The sequence below is a fragment of the Gopherus flavomarginatus genome, chromosome 3, assembly GCF_025201925.1.
Source record: "Gopherus flavomarginatus isolate rGopFla2 chromosome 3, rGopFla2.mat.asm, whole genome shotgun sequence".
NCBI lineage: Eukaryota > Metazoa > Chordata > Testudines > Testudinidae > Gopherus > Gopherus flavomarginatus.
This window is the reverse complement of record NC_066619.1, coordinates 47,820,142-47,842,171: the sequence shown is the minus strand read 5'-3', so window position 1 is coordinate 47,842,171 and position 22,030 is coordinate 47,820,142. Positions and strand designations below refer to the sequence as shown.

At 38.7% G+C, this 22,030-nt stretch overlaps 1 protein-coding gene across 5 annotated transcripts in view; it reads left to right on the top strand.

Annotated features, from left to right (window-relative positions):
• SV2C (synaptic vesicle glycoprotein 2C) overlaps positions 1-21,409 on the top strand; it is a 245,395-nt gene extending 223,986 nt beyond the window's left edge. For 4 of the 5 annotated variants that reach the window (XM_050944577.1, XM_050944574.1, XM_050944575.1 and 1 more), the window contains 3 exons: positions 743-946; positions 1,769-1,928; positions 12,086-21,409. In XM_050944577.1, coding sequence (XP_050800534.1) covers positions 743-946; positions 1,769-1,928; positions 12,086-12,269 — 548 coding nt within the window. In that variant the 3' untranslated portion in view covers positions 12,270-21,409. The remainder of the gene's footprint in view (positions 1-742; positions 947-1,768; positions 1,929-12,085) is intronic. The other variant, XM_050944578.1, reaches the window with a different exon arrangement.
• Positions 21,410-22,030: the final 621 nt, after the last annotated feature.

Genomic DNA, 22,030 nt, shown 5'->3' with positions numbered 1-22,030 from the left:
GGTGTCAATTGGAAAGTGCAGTAACTGCCCTGTGTAGACCCTGCTGACATGCTCTAAAAGTTTCCTAGTCCATCAGCAGGGTCTACATGGGGTCTTACAGCACCCTCAAATTTATACCCCTCTCGAGGGCATTGCTTCCCTGTGTAGACAAGCCCTTAGAAAAACCTAATTGCCTCACACTGATTCCAGAGCATTTTTGCAGTCACTTTTTTAGAATAGAACTGAATTTGAAAGCTAATACATTCTGATCCCAAATGAAAATGAGTCTCATCTGATTTTCTAGTTGACATTCGTCCTTACCACAAACCCCCCAAAAGGTGACATGATTGACAGTCTGTGTTCAAGTGAGACCCAGGTCTGTAGCTGAACAAGAATGAGGAACATTGACAATCCTATGTAGTGGAAGTTTGTAAATCTTCAGTATGCCGGGTGGTAGGCTGTAGTATCAGCCTCCAGCTGAACAAAGCATGTATGGAACTTTAAGCACCAGTTTATGTTCCTTATTTTCATGAGCTCTGAATTCATCTGGAGAGTGTGTGTGTATAATATAGTATAGTATAATATGGGAAAAATACCAACAAGTAACAGCAGTAACTAGCCATATTATACTAAGCAAAGCAGCATGTAAGCTCCTGTTTATCAATGAGAGTGTCTAATCTTGGGATGTTTTAAATCATATGCTTCTCACAGGGTTATGAGTTAGCTGATATTGTTTTTGCTGACACTTCCCTTGTTTCCACAGATCTCGAGCAATATAAATTCATTGACACTGAATTTATAAACTGCATATTTAAGCACAACAAGACAGGATGTCAGATTACCTTTGATGATGACTACAGTGCTTATTGGATTTACTTTGTTAATTTCCTGGGAACTTTGGCTGTGTTACCAGGGAATATTGTATCTGCTCTTCTGATGGACAGAATTGGACGTTTAACAATGTTAGGTATGGGCTTTGCCAAAATCCCCCCAAAAAAACCTAAAGCAGTCTAGATAAAACAAAGTTTTCTCTTTTAGGGTTTGCTGTTCATAAAGGCAAGAAGAAATCCCTTCTTGCGACTTTTTCATTAGTGTATAATCCTAAACACCTATTCAAAAACACCCAAATTTTAGAAAGTTTGGAAATTAACAGCTAAGGAGCCCAGCCAATTCTCAACTGCTATATATTTGTTCATCACTCAGTATTACCATAAAATAAGTATACTATTTTAAGCACTTGTGATTGTGGGATTTTTAAAAGTGTTCATTATTGCCTTACTCCATTAAAGGGAGAGGGAGCTGTGCACAGGTAATCCTCAGATGGTGCAGCAGACCATTTAGTGAGTGTAGGGAACCATCTAGCTAGTATAATTTAGAGGAGCCCGTAGACAAGTTTCTATTTTGGGACATTAGTGGAGGTTGAAAATCAGATGTCAACTCTTCATAATGACAAATTTATGCTCATTTTACTTAAATAACTAATTTATTATGTTGATTTTCTATGAGCAACATCGTACATGAAGACTGAATCCTACTAAATTATTCTTGTTAGTTTACTATGGTATGTAAATGCATTCCTTGTAATTGCAGAAGTGTGATCCCAACTGATAGTTGCCAGAGAAATTGGTTCTGTTTTAGAATTTAGTTTTAAACTCAAATATGCAGTTTAGTAGTTTAAACTGTCCAATGTAGAAAGTCCATTGTTATGCAAAACAAACAAGATTATAAATATTTTTATTCGGTAAAAACAATGATTTATTTATTTATTTATTGTCTGCCTTGAATATAGGTGGTTCTATGGTACTCTCTGGAATTAGCTGTTTTTTCTTGTGGTTTGGTACCAGTGAATCCATGATGATAGGCATGCTGTGTTTGTACAATGGTCTCACCATCTCAGCATGGAACTCCCTTGATGTCATTACTGTGGAACTGTATCCTACAGACAGAAGGTACATTGAAATATAACTGCGTTAGTCCTGCTGGCTCCATTGCAAAACATACTCAAAGTCTTATAATGTGTGCTAGTCTTCCACTCCTCATTTCTCTTGGAAACAGAGGAAAAAAGAATCTAGTTTCTGAGCAGTCTGATAATGATTTGAGACATATTTTGCATCAGATACCTGCTCTTTTGAATTAATACCATAAGAAGTATAGTTGGTGTGAAACATGTAGGTTCAAATTCTGCTCTCATTTAGACTGTGCTAATCTGCAGTGATTCTGCTGACTTCAGTGGACTGATTCTGGATTTACAATAGTATAACTAAAGGACAGAATTTGAACCAAAGTATAGTTGTGTGTCGACTTTGAAATGATGTGGAGACTGTAATATCAAATCCCTGTGCCAGTGATTATAGCATATTTTGGGAGGGCTAATGTGTTTGGCCAAGTATGAACTATTAATCGGTCCTGCGAGGATTTGTATGAAGGGTCAGCAGGTATGTATGTGATCTCTTCATTAACCAGCTACAAAGAAGCCTCTAGAGCACTGCTTCTGACCTTTCCAGGCTCTCGAAAAAGGCCCCCAGGCCACTCCCAATTTCTGCAAGAAAGTTTCTCATCTAAACCTGAGATTGGAGCTCTAGATCATTGGTCTAATGTCAGTGAAGGGATTAAAAGGACAAGGATGTATAAGATGTTGTAGTTCATAAAGAGTAAAACTAGTCGATCTGAAAACTGAGACAGATTATTTTCTTTTATTCTTGAAAAAATGCTTCTGTTATAATTGTTCATATTCCTGTCAATGAAGCCGGGGGGCATCTTTTCTCACATTGTTGTACATCGTGTCATGAAGGCATTAGACATTTCTAATACTGGACATAAAAATACCCAGAGGCTACTTATTGCCTAATGCCTTACATGCTATTCCAAGCTTTTGGGGTGAATATATGCATAGACATTTCCTCGGGAAAGGAGAAATTATAGATACAACTGTAAGTACAACACTCATCTCTAGTTCCTCTTTGGCAGAAAGGCTTCAAAGATCTTTTCTTTTTTTACCCTGGAAGTTCATCTCCATTGTTGTAGCTATTTCAAGGTAACCGTACCAGATGACTTATGAATCCAAAGCATTCTATTTTTATGTCACTGTGTTTTTATTACACCTCAAGAAGTGCTTTTCCGGTAATAATCATCCCATCAACCAAGCATTATAAACCTTCTTTACAGATAGTTGTTTTCTTGGCATTCCTGAATGTAATAGAAGTAAATATTTTATTAAAGCCAGGTAGAGGGAAATTACTGTGATAAAACATATTGTATTTTTTCTTCCACTAAATTTAATATTGTTTAATAATAATAAAAAGTTACTGCTGGTAACTACTCCATCTACTTTTTTACATTTCAGCATATATCCTAGTGAGTCTGCATTGCATCTTTACTTAATAGTTGCTCTTTAGCAGTTTCTGCTAATACCACTACTACAACAAAGTATTTTCCTATTTGTCCCTTTTAAAACAATTCACACACACAACAGCTGCCCACAGTTCCACCACAAAAGATGACTTCCAACTGAAATTCCTTCTACAAGGGCTCAACCAGAGAGCAAATATTTTTATATTGTATAAAAAGGCTGGTTGGTAGAATCTGCTGATCTTTGACTGGCCATTGGTAATATATACCAGATTTTCAGAAGGGCCAGGTTTTCACAAGAGCTCAGCTGCCAGCACCACCTGTTGTCAGTGGGAGCTGTTGAGTAGGAACTGTGGCCTTAACAGTGGCCTTCTGGGTTATTTATATGCAGGGCTGGCCCTATGTTTTGTAGAGTTATGTGCAGAGTAGCACCTGTGTGGACCCAATTTGCTGCTCCTTTTCCTGTAACTGGCCACTTCCTCCCCTCTCAGTGTGTTCCCATGGCAATTCCTGCCTGCCTGTGATGCCCTCTCCCTGTAGTGACTCCCTATCCTTTGCCCGTTTATGAGGCTCCATGGTCTCTGAGGTTCCATCTACATTGCCTTGGAAACCAGGAGCAGAGAAGAAATATGACTTCTAAAGAGGGACTATAGACCTAATCCAAAAACCACTGAAGTAATTAGATTCCTGTGGGAAGGAAGTGTTCTCTGAGAGTAGTTCCCAGAGAGTAGTTATCAGTGGTTTACAGTCATGCTGGAAAGGCATAAAGAGTGGGGTCCCACATGGATCAGTTCTGGGTCTGGTTCTATTCAATATCTTCATCAATGATTTAGATAATGACAGAGAGAGTACACAAAGTTTGCAGACAATACCAAGCTGGGAAGGGCTGCAAGTGCTATGGCAGATAGCGACACATTTAATTTTTCCCTGTGTTGGTATGACTACAGGAGAGTGTGTGGGTTGTTTCAGTAACCTAACTGCATTTGTGAACCTTAACGTGTTTAGGTTTCTTTTAAGTTTAACCTTAGGTGTGAGTTTCCTGGGTTTTCTAATGCTTGGGTTTGAGGTAATTGCAATACTACTTTAATGTAGTTTGTCCTAAATGACTGCTATGTACTAACTCCATCTTCATACTTTTTGTCTGGACATACAGTATAAATCTTCATCGGAGCTGTTCAACTGCAAATATAAGACACTATGTAGAGTGTAAAATAGGAGATACACCTATTCTCTAAGATTTTAAATGTACACAACTGTAACTCAGATACTTCTGGGTTTTTTCTTTACTGCTTTATAAACACATTTTTGTACAATACAATAATGATTAGCTTCATTAGTCCAGTTTCTAACCACATAAAACAGGTCATTAAAGATAGTAACTTGTTGAGCATCACCTTCCTTCTGGATGGGTTGCTCAGCCAACATACTGGTCAAGTACACTCACAAGTTTGGAAATGCCAGAATTAAGGTTGCTTAGCAACCTTTAATCAGCCCCCCATATTTATTTTTCTGATGGGACCGTGACTCACTCAGTGTACAGGATGGAAAGTATTCACTCATTGCACAAGCTATCCAATATTTCTTTTATCTTCATCATTTAGCACAGGGGTCGGCAACCTTTCAGAAGTGGTGTGCCGAGTCTTCACTTATTCATTCTGATTTAAGGTTTCGCGTGCCAGTAATACATTTTAACATTTTTAGAAGGTCTCTTTCTATAAGTCTATAATATATAACTAAACTATTGTTGTATATAAAGTAAATAAGGTTTTTAAAATGTTTAAGAAACTTCATTTAAAATTAAATTAAAATGCAGAGCTCCCCCGGAGCGGTGGCCAGGACCCAGCAGTGTGAGTGCCACTGAAAATCAGCTCGCGTGCCACCTTCGGAACACGTGCCATAGGTTGCCTACCCCTGATTTAGCATGTGGCTCCATACATTATTTACTGCACACCATCGAAACCCTGCACTGACTACAGAATTATTAATTACCCTGTGTTTTTTCCCTTAAGGTGCTCTTCTAGTTTCTTAGTCCCTCGCAATCATAAATTAATGAATCTTCACAACATCCCAGTGAGGAAAGGTGGTGGTATTGTTCCCTTTTCACACAAGGGGGACTGAGGTACGGTCAGAAGTGTCCACTAGTTTTGAGCTTCCAATTTGAGACAGCTAAGATCGAACTCTTCACAATACTTAGCATCGTATAACAGTTTATATGTTCAAAGCAGAGCTCCCATTGACTTCAGTTGCAGCTATGAGCTGCAGCACTTCTGCAAATCAGATTCCGGGGTCTCAAATTGGACACCCGGATAATGAGGAACACACAATTTCTGAAGTGTGGTTAGCGACTTGCCTGGCATCACATAGGGACTGTGTAGTAGAGGCAGGGATAGAATCCCGTTCTGCAGGCCAGTATTCAACTACCTTAAGATGAGACTGTGCTTTCTCCTCGGCATTCCCATGATTCATTCAGTACACACCTTCCAGCTTCTTCAGCAAATGAGGCAGGGGTCCTGCAGACAACAGTCTCCTTCATTGTACAGCCCTGATTTATCCCCAAAGCAGGTCCATGCTGTGCACTTAATCAGGCAAGGGATCTGTGGGGGAAAAGATAGTGTGCAGTCAAGTAATTAAAGACTGTACCATAATTCATATGCACAAGGAGGTAGAATTAAGGTTGCACAGTCAACCACATCTAACTGTAATACACATTTGAATGGAATAGAGCTAAAATCCTCTAGAGAAGAGATGTTTAGGAAGATTTTCTTTCTTTAACATTCAATTGCTACATTCATGTAAATGACAACAGCTTCTTGTGAACTAGTTTGGGAAGCACCATGATTAGAAGTTAGAACACTTGCCCAGGAGTAGCTGTGACCAGATAAATAAGCCAAACCTAAGTGGACTTTTGAAAGACTGAAAAGTATAATCATCTCATTGTACCTCCTCACAGTCACATTAGATCAAGTAATCCAACAGTTCATTAACTTCACTAGGTCTGCCAGACATCTGGATTTTGATCTTGGCCAGCTAATTTAGAGTTCACAATGTACTGTAAAATGCAATCATCATATCCTGCCTTTTCCCAGAGCATTTGAAAAGAGTGCAGAGAGTTCGGTCAAAAATGAAAAATTACAGATCTACCTACTGCTCAGTGCACCCATCCTTCATTTCCCTTTCTGAGCCTGGAGAACTCCCCCAGAGTGATAAACATTATCCACAGGATATTTTAAACGCTATGTCGTATTGTTGTTGCTGTCAGAGAAATTTTATATTCATCTCAGACGTAGTTTTGCAGTCACTGATTCACAGTACACTTCCTGGCAGTTATTTTCTACTGCCATCCTGTGGATGTGGTTCAACTGCGCTCTGTGGAAACTCATGTTTCTATTCTTATGACATAAAATGCCTCACAAATCTTTCTTTGCTGTCTTTATTTTTAGGCTACTGCTGTATGTTTTGTTTCAGATATTATCTCAAGGAGGATTCATATGTAATATAATCCTGATCATTCTCATCTGCTGACTTGCACTTGTCCTGTCCAGCAGATGACTTCAGATAAACTCAGCTGGAAAAAAAATTTTGTAAAAAGCAGATGGGTTTTATTAACTCACTTGATCTAGTTCTCTAGGTACTTGTCAAAATGTCTATCTCCTTCCTCCCTCCCTCTGACTCTTCAGCATCAAGGATGCAAAAATCTAGAACCCCTAATTCTCTGACTGTAGTTCATTTTCTTATATCTCCAGTTGTATACTTCTATGTGTGAAATGATCACATTTCAGAGATTTATAACCAGACTATACAATTGTCCTTGATGAACCATTAATCAGATGCAGAAAGGCAAATTCTGTGGTCCTACTTGTGGGTAAAATTTTGCACCTTCTTAGTCTAGGATATGAAACTGTGCCCTAATGTGAAAGGGAGAAAAACCTGGACACGCTTGGGTTGTTAACATTAGAAGATTGGCCATAACATATTGAGGAAAAACTGCTAGCTTCCATTATATCTTCTCACATATATTTCAGGGAGCCATGATAATGTTATTCATAGTCTTATACGAAGGTATGGATGGAATCTGGCACTGGGTCTGGAAACTAAAGTGTTAAATCCCTGGGCTGTACAGACAGGTGTCCCTGCAAATGCTGCTGGAATTTCAGGAAGATAGTTACTAGGTGGTATGGCTGCAAGGCAAGACCATTAAGTTTAATAGTAGAAGTACCTGGCCCACAGAAGAATACAAATGGCATTCAGGGAAAGAGCTCTGGTGAGCTATATGCTTGGTTCACTAACCTCTCATTTTTAGCCACTTTTTTTCATTTGGGGTTTTGACTAAAGGAAGCCATTTCTCAACTAAACCAAACCTCCCTTGCACCAGAATTAAAACCTACCTTCACTGCCACCACACTGGCAGACCTGTCACACCCCCATATTTCTGGAGGATTTTGCATATTGTTGTTCTAGTATTAGTAAGAGATATAAAATAAATTTTTGAAGAGTTGAACAAACCCACCCCACTGCACTACCAGTATTGATGTGATGTGTTCCTGTCAATTTTCTAAGCTGTGCACAGGATTATGACTACATAACTCCTCTGGTCCCTAATGGGAATCACACAGCTAAATCAGAAAACAGGAATTTGTGCCAACGATTTGCCCATTAACTGATCAATGTAGTGCAGATTGGTACAATGTTTGGTAATGACTTCAGGCATCTGCATTTCAATCCACACTGAGTGCTTTGATTCACCAGGTTTCCTTGATGATTCTTAGAATGTCAATACACTTCATCTCTTCTTCGAAGCACAGCAGCAAGGATTGCAGCAGAGATAGAGAAGGAGACTAGGCCCTGTTGTGCTTGGGAATTGGGGCAGATACATACAACATTTCTCTGTCCCTCTGTTGTACTAGAATGAGTTATGGGTGCACTGAAGGGAAGTATTAATATGGGATTTAATTGATTTGAATCACAAATATTTTAACAAACACGTTTGTATTTTAAAGCTCTGGGCCTGATTCTGCTTTCCTTCAGCATTGAAACTCTTGTTCGTGTTTATTGGTGCACAAGCCATGCACAGTCGGGCCCATAGTTTAAAGATTCAAGTGAGCGATCAGAGATGATTGAAAATAGAGAGAACACTGTTCAGATGCACCAAGGAAGGACTACATTATTCAGACATTTTTTCTTCATTCTTTGAACATCTTATTTTTATTCCTGGTCACAATTAACAACATAGTATTTTATGCAACATTTTATGCGTGGAGACTGCATAAAGATCAAAAGATGACATTTACTACAGGGTTGTTCATTTTAAAACCTCAAAACAGTCAAGGCCAAAGAAAAAAGGGCTTATTTTAACAGTCTTATTCATCTCTTTATGATCATTTGACAATGTTCATAAGATCAGAAAATTAGCAGCACCATCCAGTTGCAAAAGTTTGACTATGCCAATTATATTTTGCTAAAGAACTGGGTTTTTTCAGTACCTGAATACTGCACCAATTTAGTTCAAATATATTACATACCATCTTTAAAAAGTACCTTCATATTTGAGTTAAAATACAGAGACATCCACCTGATAACAGTCTTGGAATATACTGCAGGTTCTGAATGTGCTAGTTGTAGAGCACAGGATATGAAAATAAATGTTCCAAATGCTCAGGAAATTATATGCAGGCCCTTGTTATAACTAGATGATGTAAGCAGATAGCACCTGAGAAGCAATTTACCTCTACAGAATAATATAGAAAGTATCTCCATATGTTTGCTAGCATTGCCCTTCCAAAGATTTTATGTCTAGATCTGTGTCTAAATTTGCATTAGCTAGATCTATATTCTTTTGTTAGTTCTGTTAACTCTTATTCTGTTAGCTTTTACTGCATTTAGGCTGAGACCTGTGGACAGAAAAGGATTACATTATCTCTACATAAACATTGTTTTTCTCAGTGTTCATAATCTTTTGGGCAAATTTTGGCCTTAGGGCACTAGTGGAAGCTACAATAAGTGTGTGCGTGTGTGTGTATATAATATAAAAAAATTAGAGCTGTCAATCACAGTTAACTCATGTGATTAATCGCACTTATAACACTAAAATACCAACTGAAATTTATTAAATATTTTGGATGTTTTTCCACATTTCCAATATTGATTTCAATTACAACACAGAATATAAAGTTCACAGTGCTCACTTTATATTATTTTTATTCCAAATGTATGCACTGTAAAAATGATAAAATACTATTTCTTTAGTTTAATTCACCTCATACAAGTACTGTAGTGCAATCTCTTTATGGTGAAAGTGTAACTTAAAAATGCAGATTTTTTTTGTTACATAACTGCACTCAAAAACAAAACAGTGTAAAACTTTAGAGCCTACAAGTCCACTCAGTGCTACTTCTTGGTGAGCCAATCACTCAGACAAACAAGGTTGGTTATAATTTGCAGAAAATAATCCTGCTTGCTTCTTATTTACAATGTCACCAGAAAGTGAGAACAGGCATTCGCATGGCACTTTTGTAGCCAGAGTTGCTAGATATTTACATGCCAGATGCACTAAAGATTCATATGTCCCTTCATGCTTCAAGTGTCATTCTAGAGGACATGCGTCCATGCTGATGATGGCTTCTGCTTGATAACAGTCCAAAGCAGTGTGGACTGACGCACGTTTATTTTCATCATCTGAGTCTGATGCCACCAGCAGAAGGTTGATTTTTCTTTTTTGGTGGTTTAGGTTCTGTAGTTTCTGCATCAGTGTGTTGCTCTTTTAAGACTTCTAAAAGCATGCTCTACACCACGTCCCTCTCAGATTTTGGACGGCACTTCAGATTCTTAAACCTTGGGTTGAGTGCTTTAGCTATTTTCAGAAATCTCACGTCGGTTCCTTCTTTGTGTTTTGTCAAATCTGCTGTGAAAGTGTTCTTAAAACGAACATGTGCTGGGTCATCATCCGAGACTGCTATAACATGAAATATATGCAGAATGCGGGTAAAAACTAGAGTAGGCTCTAAAGTTTACATTGTTTTATTTTTAATGCAGTTTTTTTGGTACATAATTCTATATTTGTAAGTTCATCTTTCACAATAAAGAGATTGCACTATAGTACTTGTATGAGGTGAATTGAAAAATACAATTTTGGAGGTTTTTTGTTTTTTACAGTGCAAATATTTGTAATAAAAAATAAATTGAGCACTGTACACTTTGTATTCTGTCTTATAATTGAAATTAATATATTTGAAAATGTAGTAAATCCAAAAATATTTAAAGTAAATGGTATTCTATTTTTTAACAGCACAATTAATCATGATTAATTTTTTTAATCACTAAATAGCCCCCAGACATATCACTGAGGTTTTTTCCCTGGTGTGGTATGTTAAAGGGGCACCGTGTGGTATAAAAAAGAATAATCAATACTTTAATCAAAAGGAACAATATTTTGCTAAAGTTCAAGTATTTTAAAGGTTGCAAGGGAAGCATAAAGCACAGCTGTTGGCTGCAAGTGACCTGTGGGCACCAGAGAACATGCCAAGGGTCTAATATAGCAGTGATGGGTATAATCACACAGCAAGACTGACCATGTGTCATGAGTTCAGAAAGTACATAATTCACAGAGCTAATGTGGAAACAATAGATATCAACACTTATGATTTTTCTCCCATAAGAATTCTTGGAAAAGAAGAATGTTGGCTTCAGCATCTGTACAACATCCCACTACAGTGTCATCGTCTTGGTCATCAGCCTTCACCCTTGTGTTCCTCTGACTGAAGCCCCTGATGACACAGGACACCTCTGTCCAAACCCATATTGACTAACACTTCTGATACCCTTTGCCTTTCTTTGTTTCTATTAGAGGTTTTGTTCTCTTTGGGACATCCTGTGCAAAATTACCTAAGCAACAGTCTCCATATGATATATTCCTGATTAAACAAGGTTTTTTAAAATCAAAGTGGTTTGCAGAACATATCTAGTTTTAACCTTGTCATCAGCTAAGTAGACGAGTTACTCTTCAGCTTTGATACAGAATATTAATAGGATCATATATTATGTTTCCATAAAGCAATGTCCACTTGGAAGTGTTTTTATTAGATTCTCTGCTAGCAAACCACCTCCCTTTCCTATCCTGCAGAATCTCTTAGGGCATGTCTACCCTTCAAATTAAAACCTGTGGCACCAAATTTCAGAGCCTGGGTCAATTGACTCAGACTCATTGGGCTTGGGCTGCAGGGCTGAAAATAGCAGTGTAGGTGTTTAGGCTGGGGCTGGAGCCTGTACTTTAAGGCCCTCCCTGCTTGCAGGCTTTCAGAGCTAAGCCTGAATGTCTACGCTGCAATTTTATAGCCCCACACATCCCAACCCCACGAGCCTGAGTCAGTTGACCTGGGCGCTGAGACTCGGGGCTATGGGGTTTTCTTTGCAGTGTAGCATGTATGTAGACCCATTTTTCAAGCCCCCATTCGGTTCATGTCCAAAGTCTTAATGTTCATTATTATATGAGGATGAGATCTCATCAGCATTTCCACCAACTGTTTGATCAGGTGTGCCAGCTGGAGGAAATTAAAATTTTCTGTTCCCCATACAAAGATGATCGTCCCCTTGTTTTGTTGGCACACTATGCAATCAAGAGGCCAGATCCTCAGCTAGTGTAAATTGAGATGGCTCCACTGAAGTCAATGGGGCTACTCTGATTTACCCCAGCTGAGGATCCGTCCCAAAGGCTTTAATTTTTCAAGCATATTTAATGTTGTTCTTTTTTTTTTTTTTCTTTTAGGGCAACAGGCTTTGGCTTTTTGAATGCACTATGCAAAGCAGCAGCTGTACTTGGAAACTTAATATTTGGTTCCCTTGTTGGCATCACCAAAGCAATCCCCATTCTTCTAGCTTCAACTGTTCTCGTATGTGGAGGTCTGGTGGGACTTCGACTTCCTGACACAAGAACCCAGGTGTTGATGTAAAACTGGAAAAAAGCCATTTATGATTTATTTCCCTCTCCTTTCAAGTGTCAACTCCCTTAACTGAATGGTGCAAAGGCTTCAGATTTTCAGTTCTTAGAATGGTGATCAAATAGCAGAAATCTAACTCAAAATGAGATATTTTTCTGTGACAGAGGTTTAGAAACTTCCATAAGAAAGTTTTAAAGTTTCACCTTCTTTTGCATACTTTTGCTGTTTAATACTTTTTATCTTTCAAATTGCAAAGCTACCTCTTGAAACATTTACAAAGACATATTCAGGAAGAGAAAACCATGCTGGTAGCTAGGTGTTTAAAATGCAAGCGAATGGTCACATCTTGGACATTAAAAAATAGGTTCTAGATTTTTGCCATGACACCATTAGCTTCCACAGTGATACAGACATGAAAGTCAATTATTTAACAGTATTGGTGCAGTAAATGTCAATCTTACACAGATCAATGCATGCAGCATTAAACAGGAAACTGCATATTCTGCATCCGTACTGAGAATATTAACGTTGTGTGACTATATTTAAGCAGTAGGGACTTCCTGCTTTCTTAGAAAAGGGCACGACAGGCTTTGGCAGTGGCAATGCCTCTTTCAGAGGAAACCATCTTATGTAGATTCAATCGTGGTTAAAGATTAACAATTGCAATCATAATAGTAAACCTGTCTGTGCTGAGGAGAAACAACTCCTCTTACAGAGGCCAGCAAAGCTCATAATGAGTAAGGGAAGTAAGAGAATAGGCAAAGCAGCACTTTCACTGCTTTCTGATCCTCCAGAGTGTATTTAGAGATACCAACACTTGGATGTCTGGAAATTTCTGAGCATTTTAGAAAACAAGGGCTTTGTCTGAACTTATCTCGGTGTAAACCATGAGTAGTTCTACTCTAGTCAATCGTTCACTAATGTAAAACTAGTGTGAGTGAAGGCAGAATAAAGCCCAATGCCTATATGAAAAGTAAACAGCTTTAAGAAAAGTGCTTTTGCTATTTAACCTACTAACTTTCACTCCCTTGAAGATATAACAATATTTAGAAAAAATATTTTATATTAGAGTGCCTCCTACATGTTATCTTCAGCCTCTGTTTAACATGATCACAATCTCCGGAACTAAATCATTTACCTACAACTGCTAAATTAAAAAAAAAAAAAAAAGTAATATTTCTTAGTATATCAGTTTATACAATTGGCATAAATTTGCAAATATTAATCTTAACAATATCTCATCATTTAACACTTCCTAGTCCTCCCATCCCTGCACACCTCTCAAAAAAAAAAAAAAGACAATGTTAGCCTTAGCTTTGAGTCGCGTGGATTTTATCTATATGTCTCAGCCTTAGCAATAGTGAAAAGCCGTTTCCTGTAATTAGGAAAGTATCTAATTCTGGCCATTGTGTGCATCTCGCTCGCTCATTTTTCAGGGCACTCCCTTGAGTCACCCCTTAGTCAGATGACTGCCTTGTACTTATTGCTCATCTTGTTTCGAAATCTGAAGCCTCTGTACAGATTTAGAGTGATGATCAACAACCAGTGGTAAATAACATTTTTGTGCCACATGCTGTCTATTTAAAGTGATATGTTGTGTTCAGTTCTGTGTGTTACTTTAAAGAATTATGAAATTCAGTATGTGTAGGGCTATGACCAGTGTGGAGGAAAGGGGACATAGGAAAGTGAGGATCAGTTACTGAGGGCTCCAGTTCAGGGCTAACATACTAAAATCTCATTATGTTTAAAAACGTGCTCATTTACTATTAAATCCTCACCACTATTTCACCGTTATCCACAACAATGCTGGTGATTTTGCTAAATCTAGGCTACATCTTAGATTTCTTGCTTATAGCCACCTCAGTCTATGACTCAGCCTAGATACAGTGTAGCCAACAGCATTAGAGCACATAGTGTGATTGGGATAGGGCATGTGGTATAAACTGGCCTACAGAAAAAGAAAATACCTGAGTGCCTGGGTGCAGCTCCAGGCTACCAATGAATGTTATAAGATCCTTCCCCTGCACACACTTAAAGTGAGGTAGAGGTGGCAAAAAAGGGAGAGAAGGAGGAAGGGGGGAAAAGAAAAGGAAGAATAGAAGGGGAGAGGAACAAAGAGAAAATAAGTGCAAGCCTTCCCTCCTCCATCTTCCCAACATGTTATGCTGTGAGGGCAAGAGCAGAGAATATAATTGCAGCTGTGTACATACAATCAGGGGCTTGGTAGTACAGCTGCTTGGAGCAACAGTATTTGACCTTCGGAGGCTTAGTTCCAGATGTTACTCTACTTCATTGAAGAAGATAAATCACATGCAACTTCATAGGAGAATGCCATATACTGTGTGTGTACATATTAGAGAGAACAAACCAAACTGGCTTAGGTTAATGTACCAGAGCCCTCTAATGGATGAAATCATAACTACTTATCTGTGTGTCATAGTCCTTATCCTGCTGTGAGGTAACAGAGTTTCTCTTTCAGTTCAAATGTTGGGGGCCCTTGTTATTTGTGGAGGAAGATGCAAGTTCTAGCCTTTTTTCTGCTTTGAAATGAAGAGGGTTCAACCCAGTGCTAATGCTTGCTCCAGGTAGTCAGAGATTTATAACTATAGAAAGAGAGGGCAGGACTAGAATGGTCCTAGTGCATGGTTCCTGCAGGGTGGGATTGAAGTAGGCTGGCAGAGATATGCAGGGAAGCCTGCCTTCACAGTGCCTGGTTCTAGTCAGTGCCTTCACTGAGGACAATCATGCAGCCTTTAATCACAGAAGAAAAGATGCCAGAGCTCCTTGCCTGATAGCTCCAGCCCAGCTGTCCTCCTCTTGCCCAGCCTCCTGCTCCCTGTTGTTCCCAAGATTTCCAAACAGGCTATTACATCTATCAAGTCTCCCGTCCCACTTTTTTCCTTTCTTCTCCCTGATCCTACCATTCTACTGATTCCAAATTAGCTTGCCTTCCATAGATCCTCTTCTAAATTCCCTCACTTATTCCTCTCAGTTGCCTTTAATTTCCTTATATCCTCCAGTAATAAGCCAGTGCTCCAACCTTTGGGTTTGAGGTCAACACTTCTTTAACCCAGGATGGAAAACAAGCTAAAGCAAAACAGCCCTTCAAGTTGTCCCCATCATGGGAAGTAGATAGTCTCTGAAAGTTCATTTAATGTCCAGGTGGCCTTACACACATAATCAAGGAATAAAGATCCTCTTGTCAGAAGCTCCACTTATCCCTTTAGATGTGGCAAATGAAGATCAAGGAAAGCATCCTGGTACTGTCACCAAGCTCAGCTCCATTTGGGAGGAAGTTTCGTTCTTTTTTTCCCAGAAGCCTCACCCTTTTCCTTTCTTGGCACCCCTGAAAACCTCACTTTTATATAGCTGCCGGCCATGCTATTGAGGCACATCTGTCAGCTCCACTTTCCAGTAGCCTAATGGAGCCATAGTTGTCAGCTCCTTTCTCCAGGCCTGACAGCTCAGGCAGTCTCTATTGTCTAGGCTTTAGCTCTTTCCCTAGTGAAGGATTCTAAAACACTTCTTCATTCAGCCAGGGACAGTTACATACATCCTATCATAGCTCCCTTATCCAACCAAGGCAGCGTTATGTTAGCATAACTTGTCTGACACACTTTATTTTTTTATATTTAGCTGGAAATGGAACTACAGTTCAAACACAAGGTTAAAAGTGAATCCTGAATACTGTACACTCAGTGGGTCACATATACAGGAAGTGAAGCAGAGCTGCTCCACTTCCTCTAGAATGTGGGCGAAAAATGCTCAGCAGTCAAATTCCAGAAGAAAACAAGTCAGACGGACTACTTTTCCTCAGCGTTTCCTGCCTTCCTGTTCACCAAACTCACTGTCAAATGTCAGCTCTTGTTAATAAGATCCTTTACTATCAGTTCAGGAAACACAGCATGAAGAGAGACCAGGCGGGTGAGGTAATATCTTTTATTGGCTCAACTTCTGTGGGTGAAAGAGACAAATTTTTGAGATCTAGAGAGATCATCTTCAGGTCCTGAAATCTGAAAGCTTGTCTTTCTCGCCAACAGAAGATGGTCCAATAAAAGATATTATCTCACCCATCTGATCTCTCTAATATCCTGGTACTAACATGGCTACCACAATACTGCAAACAGTATCAAAAAAGATACTTTAACATGCAGATAAATACAAATCTGGATTTTTGCCATGATATGGCAAACATGTCAGACATGTGCGTTTGTAACACAAAAGCAGAATCACAAACTAATTAGAAAGCATTAGTTTGTAGTAGATCTTCTCAAGCTCTGTAGAACAGAGTGATTAAATTATAGTCCTCGGGTTGACATCATCCTGCTGGCATCTGCTACATGGCCCAATTGATCTTTCTGAAAACTTTCAAGCGTGGTGTGTGCACGTATGGGGTGGGGGGTGTGCAGTTTAACCAGGTTATGGAAAACATGTATGGGCTTGTCACTGTTTTTTATTCTTTATTTTTCCTATAGTGATCTATTTTCCTCCATTTCTTTTCTTGGATTTAGGAGGCTCTTTCAACATTTAACCCTGCTCTAGAATCTTAAAATTACTGGAGAGGTCTCCAGACCACTTCAGGTCTTCTCTTTGATCCAGAGGTTCAATAAACACGGCATAGAACTAAGATTCATCGTGCTTGGTTGATTCTTCTCTTGGGTACACCAGTTTTACACTAGTGTTATTTCCACATTTACCAGCTTGTGCAGGGCTGCATCCAACCCAAATAAAATAAATTACAAGGAAGTAGAGTTTGTCTGCAGTCTTTTTTCACCTAAATTTGTAGAAATTAGGGTGAAATTATCTGCTGCGCTGAGACTCCTCTTAGTGCAGCAAAAATGTGACTTTGGGGAGCCTGTCATGTCATGTGACTTTGGGGAGCCTGAGTAGATTTGTGAGACAAATCACAAATTCAATTGCTTTCTAGGATTGGGGCTTTAATGATCTTCTCTTTAGTGGAATGCTCTAGTACATGCTACTTTCTCCTCACCATACCCCCGTGGACAGTCTGGTATCTCAGGAGGGGAAAGGGATTGCTTTGCCACGATGGTCACTGGAGAAGAGTAATTCAACACAAAATAGAACTGTCCCTCTCACCCACCTTCTCCATTGATATACATTTAGTAGGACAGACATCCTAGCGGGCATGTGGGAGTAGCTGAACTATGCATCTTGTCAGCTACTCCATCTTTCTGTTCCTCCTTTCATCTGAGCTGCAGGCTATAACCCATGACATCAGTCTAGTAATGAAAGGGAGGATCAACTTGGGGGACTGCAGTTTCCCTTGGTCTCTCCATGACCAATCAGCTCTGCTACTTTCTTCTTGGATCCTAAAGATCCCCACATCTTTTTACTTCTAAGGTTGGCCACCTACCATAGCCTGGGCATCCAGGATCCCTAGATCTGAACCATGAGCCCCTGCAGTGCAACCCTAAACTGCAGTGCCATGAATGGACACTGTACATCACTTCACATAAACTGCTGAGAGCAAACCACTCTGCCAGGTGCTCGCATGGATCTGTGTTCTGTAGCCCTGCTCTCATTTCATGGGTGTCTCCAGCTAGAACTGCCATCTAATGCTTTTCTCTGCCCATCACTGCACACACTTTCAAACTCACTCCCATTATACTTGTCTGGCATCCAACTATCTACTTGGTAAATTCAGATCTATCTCCAGCTGAAGCAATGTGGCAGGATCAGTTTCTCATTCTCAACAGGACCACATTTGCTCAATAAAGAAAAAAGGATGGGGGAGAGGGGAGAGAGAAAGTGAGAGATTTTGAAATAGAATAAAACAAAACTAGTAGGCTAGAGGCCTATGGTTCAGGTCCTAGGTTTTTTCTGCAGTAAATTTCCTTTGAGTTCTAATCACTGCCATGATATAATGCAGTATGTGAGTATTGTTTATTGTAAAGGAGATGTACTGTACAGTTTTGGTGAAAATGCACACACACACACACACATACGCATTCCTCTGTGTGTGTGTGTGTGTGTATGACAAGTGTAAGACTTTTATACATTATAAAACTTAATTTGAAATGTTGTTTTTAAAATGCAATTTCATTCTCAGTGCCATTGATTGCCATTTGCTGCATTATGCTTTGAATACAAAATACACTACTTACTTCCTAGTGCAAAATTCTTTACTTAATCATCCATAAAATTGCTGTGGTGCCAAGTGCTTTCTTAGTTTGCCCTTCATTTGATGTCACTGAAAGAGAACGCCTGTAATTGTTTTAGGAGTAAGCTTTGATTTAGCTGCAACCTTTCCTCACCATGCTGTGCCAAACAATGAAGCAACAAACCATATAGAAGTATGTCACACAGGTTCCAGTGACTCAGCATACTAGAATAGTCAAAATCAAATATAAATCCTTGGATTTTTTTTCTTTTTGGAAGCAAAGTATGTTCTGAATAATGTTCCATATGGATCTCAACATATTAACTTCTGTGTAATATATGGGACTATGTCTGTCTTCTTTCTGTACTGTGTGTTTTTCATTGTTCCTGCAGACATAGCTGCCGCTGTTCTAATAATGTTCTTATGGCTAAATTGTTTGCCACTGCTCTTATCAGCATTCTTTGACCAGCTAGAAACAGAGCCATTGTCAGGATGTCTTTCAATTAATCATTAACGTTGACAAAGATCTAGCTCTGTAATGAGCAGCGTATTGTACCATTCCTGCTATTATTCAAGTGAAGCCAGTCTGAAAAAGCACACACACAAGGAAAGAGGGTGGAGAGAGTTATTTCTAGGGCTCCGACACTCATTATGCTTCTTCCCTAGATGCAAACAGCTTCATTCTTTCCAATGTGTTTCCGGGCAGTTTGTGTGCCTGTGCGTTGCAGAATTAAGAAGTCAGCAGAAAAACAAGGGTGTTCTATGCTCACAAGAATGAACAAAGCATATTTGGTACAGGAAAACTAAGACTTTTTGAAAGAAATTAAAACAGACAACACCGCACTGTCCATAGTTGGGAATCACGCGTATTGCCTGATTTACTTGAGAGTGAAATTCATTCTGAACCATTTAGTTAAGTAATAACACACAACAGCGCAGCAATGCTGATACAACATCATCATTGGTGAATGGTGGATATTCTAATGGAAAGAAAAAAAATGTCAGTTGTGGGACACTGTGGCTTGCAGTTTCTTGTAGGCTTTCTTTAAAAAAATGAAAATGAGTCTTTAGGTTTCTAGTGAACGTTGCTGACCTTATCATCATCATTGGAACTATGGAACAAACATTAAAATGAAATAATTTAGAAGAAAAAGTAATAGAATGTTAAATATAACTATTTAAAGTTAATGTTTAACTATACAATGTTTTTGTAAGAAACTTAGAGCTCTCTCGTCCCTCCCCCTGTGTGGATCCCACCAGTGTGATGGCTGGTTTCTGTAACACTTCACCTATGACCATGAAGAATATACTTCCGTTTAAAAAAATCCCCCAAAACTAGAGCAACATATACCTACTGATTTAGGCCTTGATCCAGCAAGTTGGTCTATACAGGCAAGCCCCTATCCCTGTATAGTCAATGGAAGTCAATGGAGCAGTTTACGATATTAAGACCTGAGCTTTCTTATAAGTTAACTTAAAAGAAAAACAACAGTTAAATGCATGATCTTGTGTTATGCAGTATTGGAAGCAACTTCTTTACTGAGTCCTGGGGTGAGAGGAATTCTCTATAACATATTGGTTTAATCTACCAATGTATGGACTGTAACTTAATAATTTTAACCTTTGATGTCCTCATACAAGTGACTGGCGTTCCAACCAATACAGTGCATTGTAATATCATTCCAGGTCAGAAACCACATGAATCAACTGATCACTTTATTTTCCAGCCCTATTATATTTTTAAAAAATGTTATCATCTGTCTTGAGTTAAAATTCTAATAAATTAAATTGTAACTTGTATGTGGCCACAAATATATTTGACGTGTGAAGGCGTGTAAACAAACAAAAAATGGATAATTTTTTCTTCACACGTCACTGGGTTAATTTCAGTCCTGTATATACAAAAATAACCATCCAGCTGAAAATATAATTCCATGCCTTCAATATAATTTACTGATATAGTCAAGGTACTGATTCTTGGTGACTAGTTTGTGCCTCCTAAATCCCCAAAAATAGCAAACACCAAAAAAAAGTATGTATTTCTTTATGCTGAGCCAAATTCTGCTCTTAATTTTCCCCAATAGAGCTCAAGTAAAAGCAAAGGCATTGCAACAAGGCAACTGGGAGCAGAATTTGGCACACTGTCTTTAACATACAAAACATGGTGTGTCTGTATGTCCTGGTGTTCTGTGTTTTGTAACATGACAATGTATATATATATTGTATATAAAGTACTGAGATTTTAAAGTTAAATTTCCATTCTTCACATTCATTTTCAGATCCACAATTTTGTACTGAGATCTTGGCAATGGCCCTGACCTTTTTCTTTTTTTACTTCTCTGTATGATCTCCTGTAATGTGGGTTACAGTTATCACTCCTGTATATATGTGCTTGCATGTATGTGCATTGATAAATTCTCACTTTCAGGTTTCTGGATTTTTCATTCCAAGTACAGCTGGTACAATTGTGAACTCATCTTTCTGGCATGCTCCTCTGTGTCAGATTGCTGATTGCCAAAATGCTTGACCAAGTGTATAAAGTCCCCTGAGAAAAGCTGTCTCTCTAACTGTGAAAGGGCATGCTCTGTGTAGGATGACTATGTACAGAATAAATCTATAAAATGTGGAAGTGTGTATAAATTTATCTGTCAAATACCTGTCATACACGTAACAAATGCAAAGATATTTAATGTACATCAAATTAATAAAGGGGCATTTTTTGCTCCACTATATTCCAATAAAGAGTTATTCTTTGCAATGAATGTACACCAGGTGTACTGACAGTTAAAGATGCATTCTTTATTGTAGCCACAAAGTACTGAAAACAGTTGCTTTGATTTAATCAGTATGGTACTTTTAACATATTTTTAGTGCTCTGTTGTTATGGCTATGAATGTATTTCATCTTCAGTGCCCATTATATATATCCGGTGATAGAGATCCAAGACAGTGTTAAAAGAAAACATGGAACAAGTTACTAACGTGAAAGAAATGTAAGTCACTATAACAACAATACAAAATAAAAGTTATGTTTGTAGGAGGTGAAGATCCTCTGTATTCAGCCATCTGGGACCCATATTTTTATGCTATATAATGGCACAAAAGGAAGTCTGGTCATGTCACTACATAAACTGCACAACAGGAGTATGTGTTAAGTGCTCTTCATTGTAATGAATGCCTTGTCTACATTTGAAAGGGTTTGCTGCTATAGATATACCAGGATAGTTATACTGGCCAACTAGTCTATGGGAGAGTGGGCTTATATCACCAACAGACTGCTTAAACCAGTTCCCCAAACAGAGTAAGATGTACAGCAAAAGAACTTTTTTTTCCAGTATAACTGTGTCTGCCCTAAGGCTTATGCTAGCATAGCTGTGTCAGTTAGCAATAGGGAAAAAATCACTCCCCTGGACTGGTACGCCTATGCCAGTAAAACTTTTAAATGTAGAGCAGCCTACCTTTCAATACAAACTATACAATATGTAAGAGGAGGCTGCAGCATTTTGTGGCTCAGGATATAAAGTATTTCACACCAACCTGTAAGATATGGCATGGACCATCCTCAGCATGCCTTGCACTCCACTGCCCTGCTAGCAATATTATTTATTTTTGTTATTTTGTCACTTGGATTCTATGCATACACCAAGGGTGTG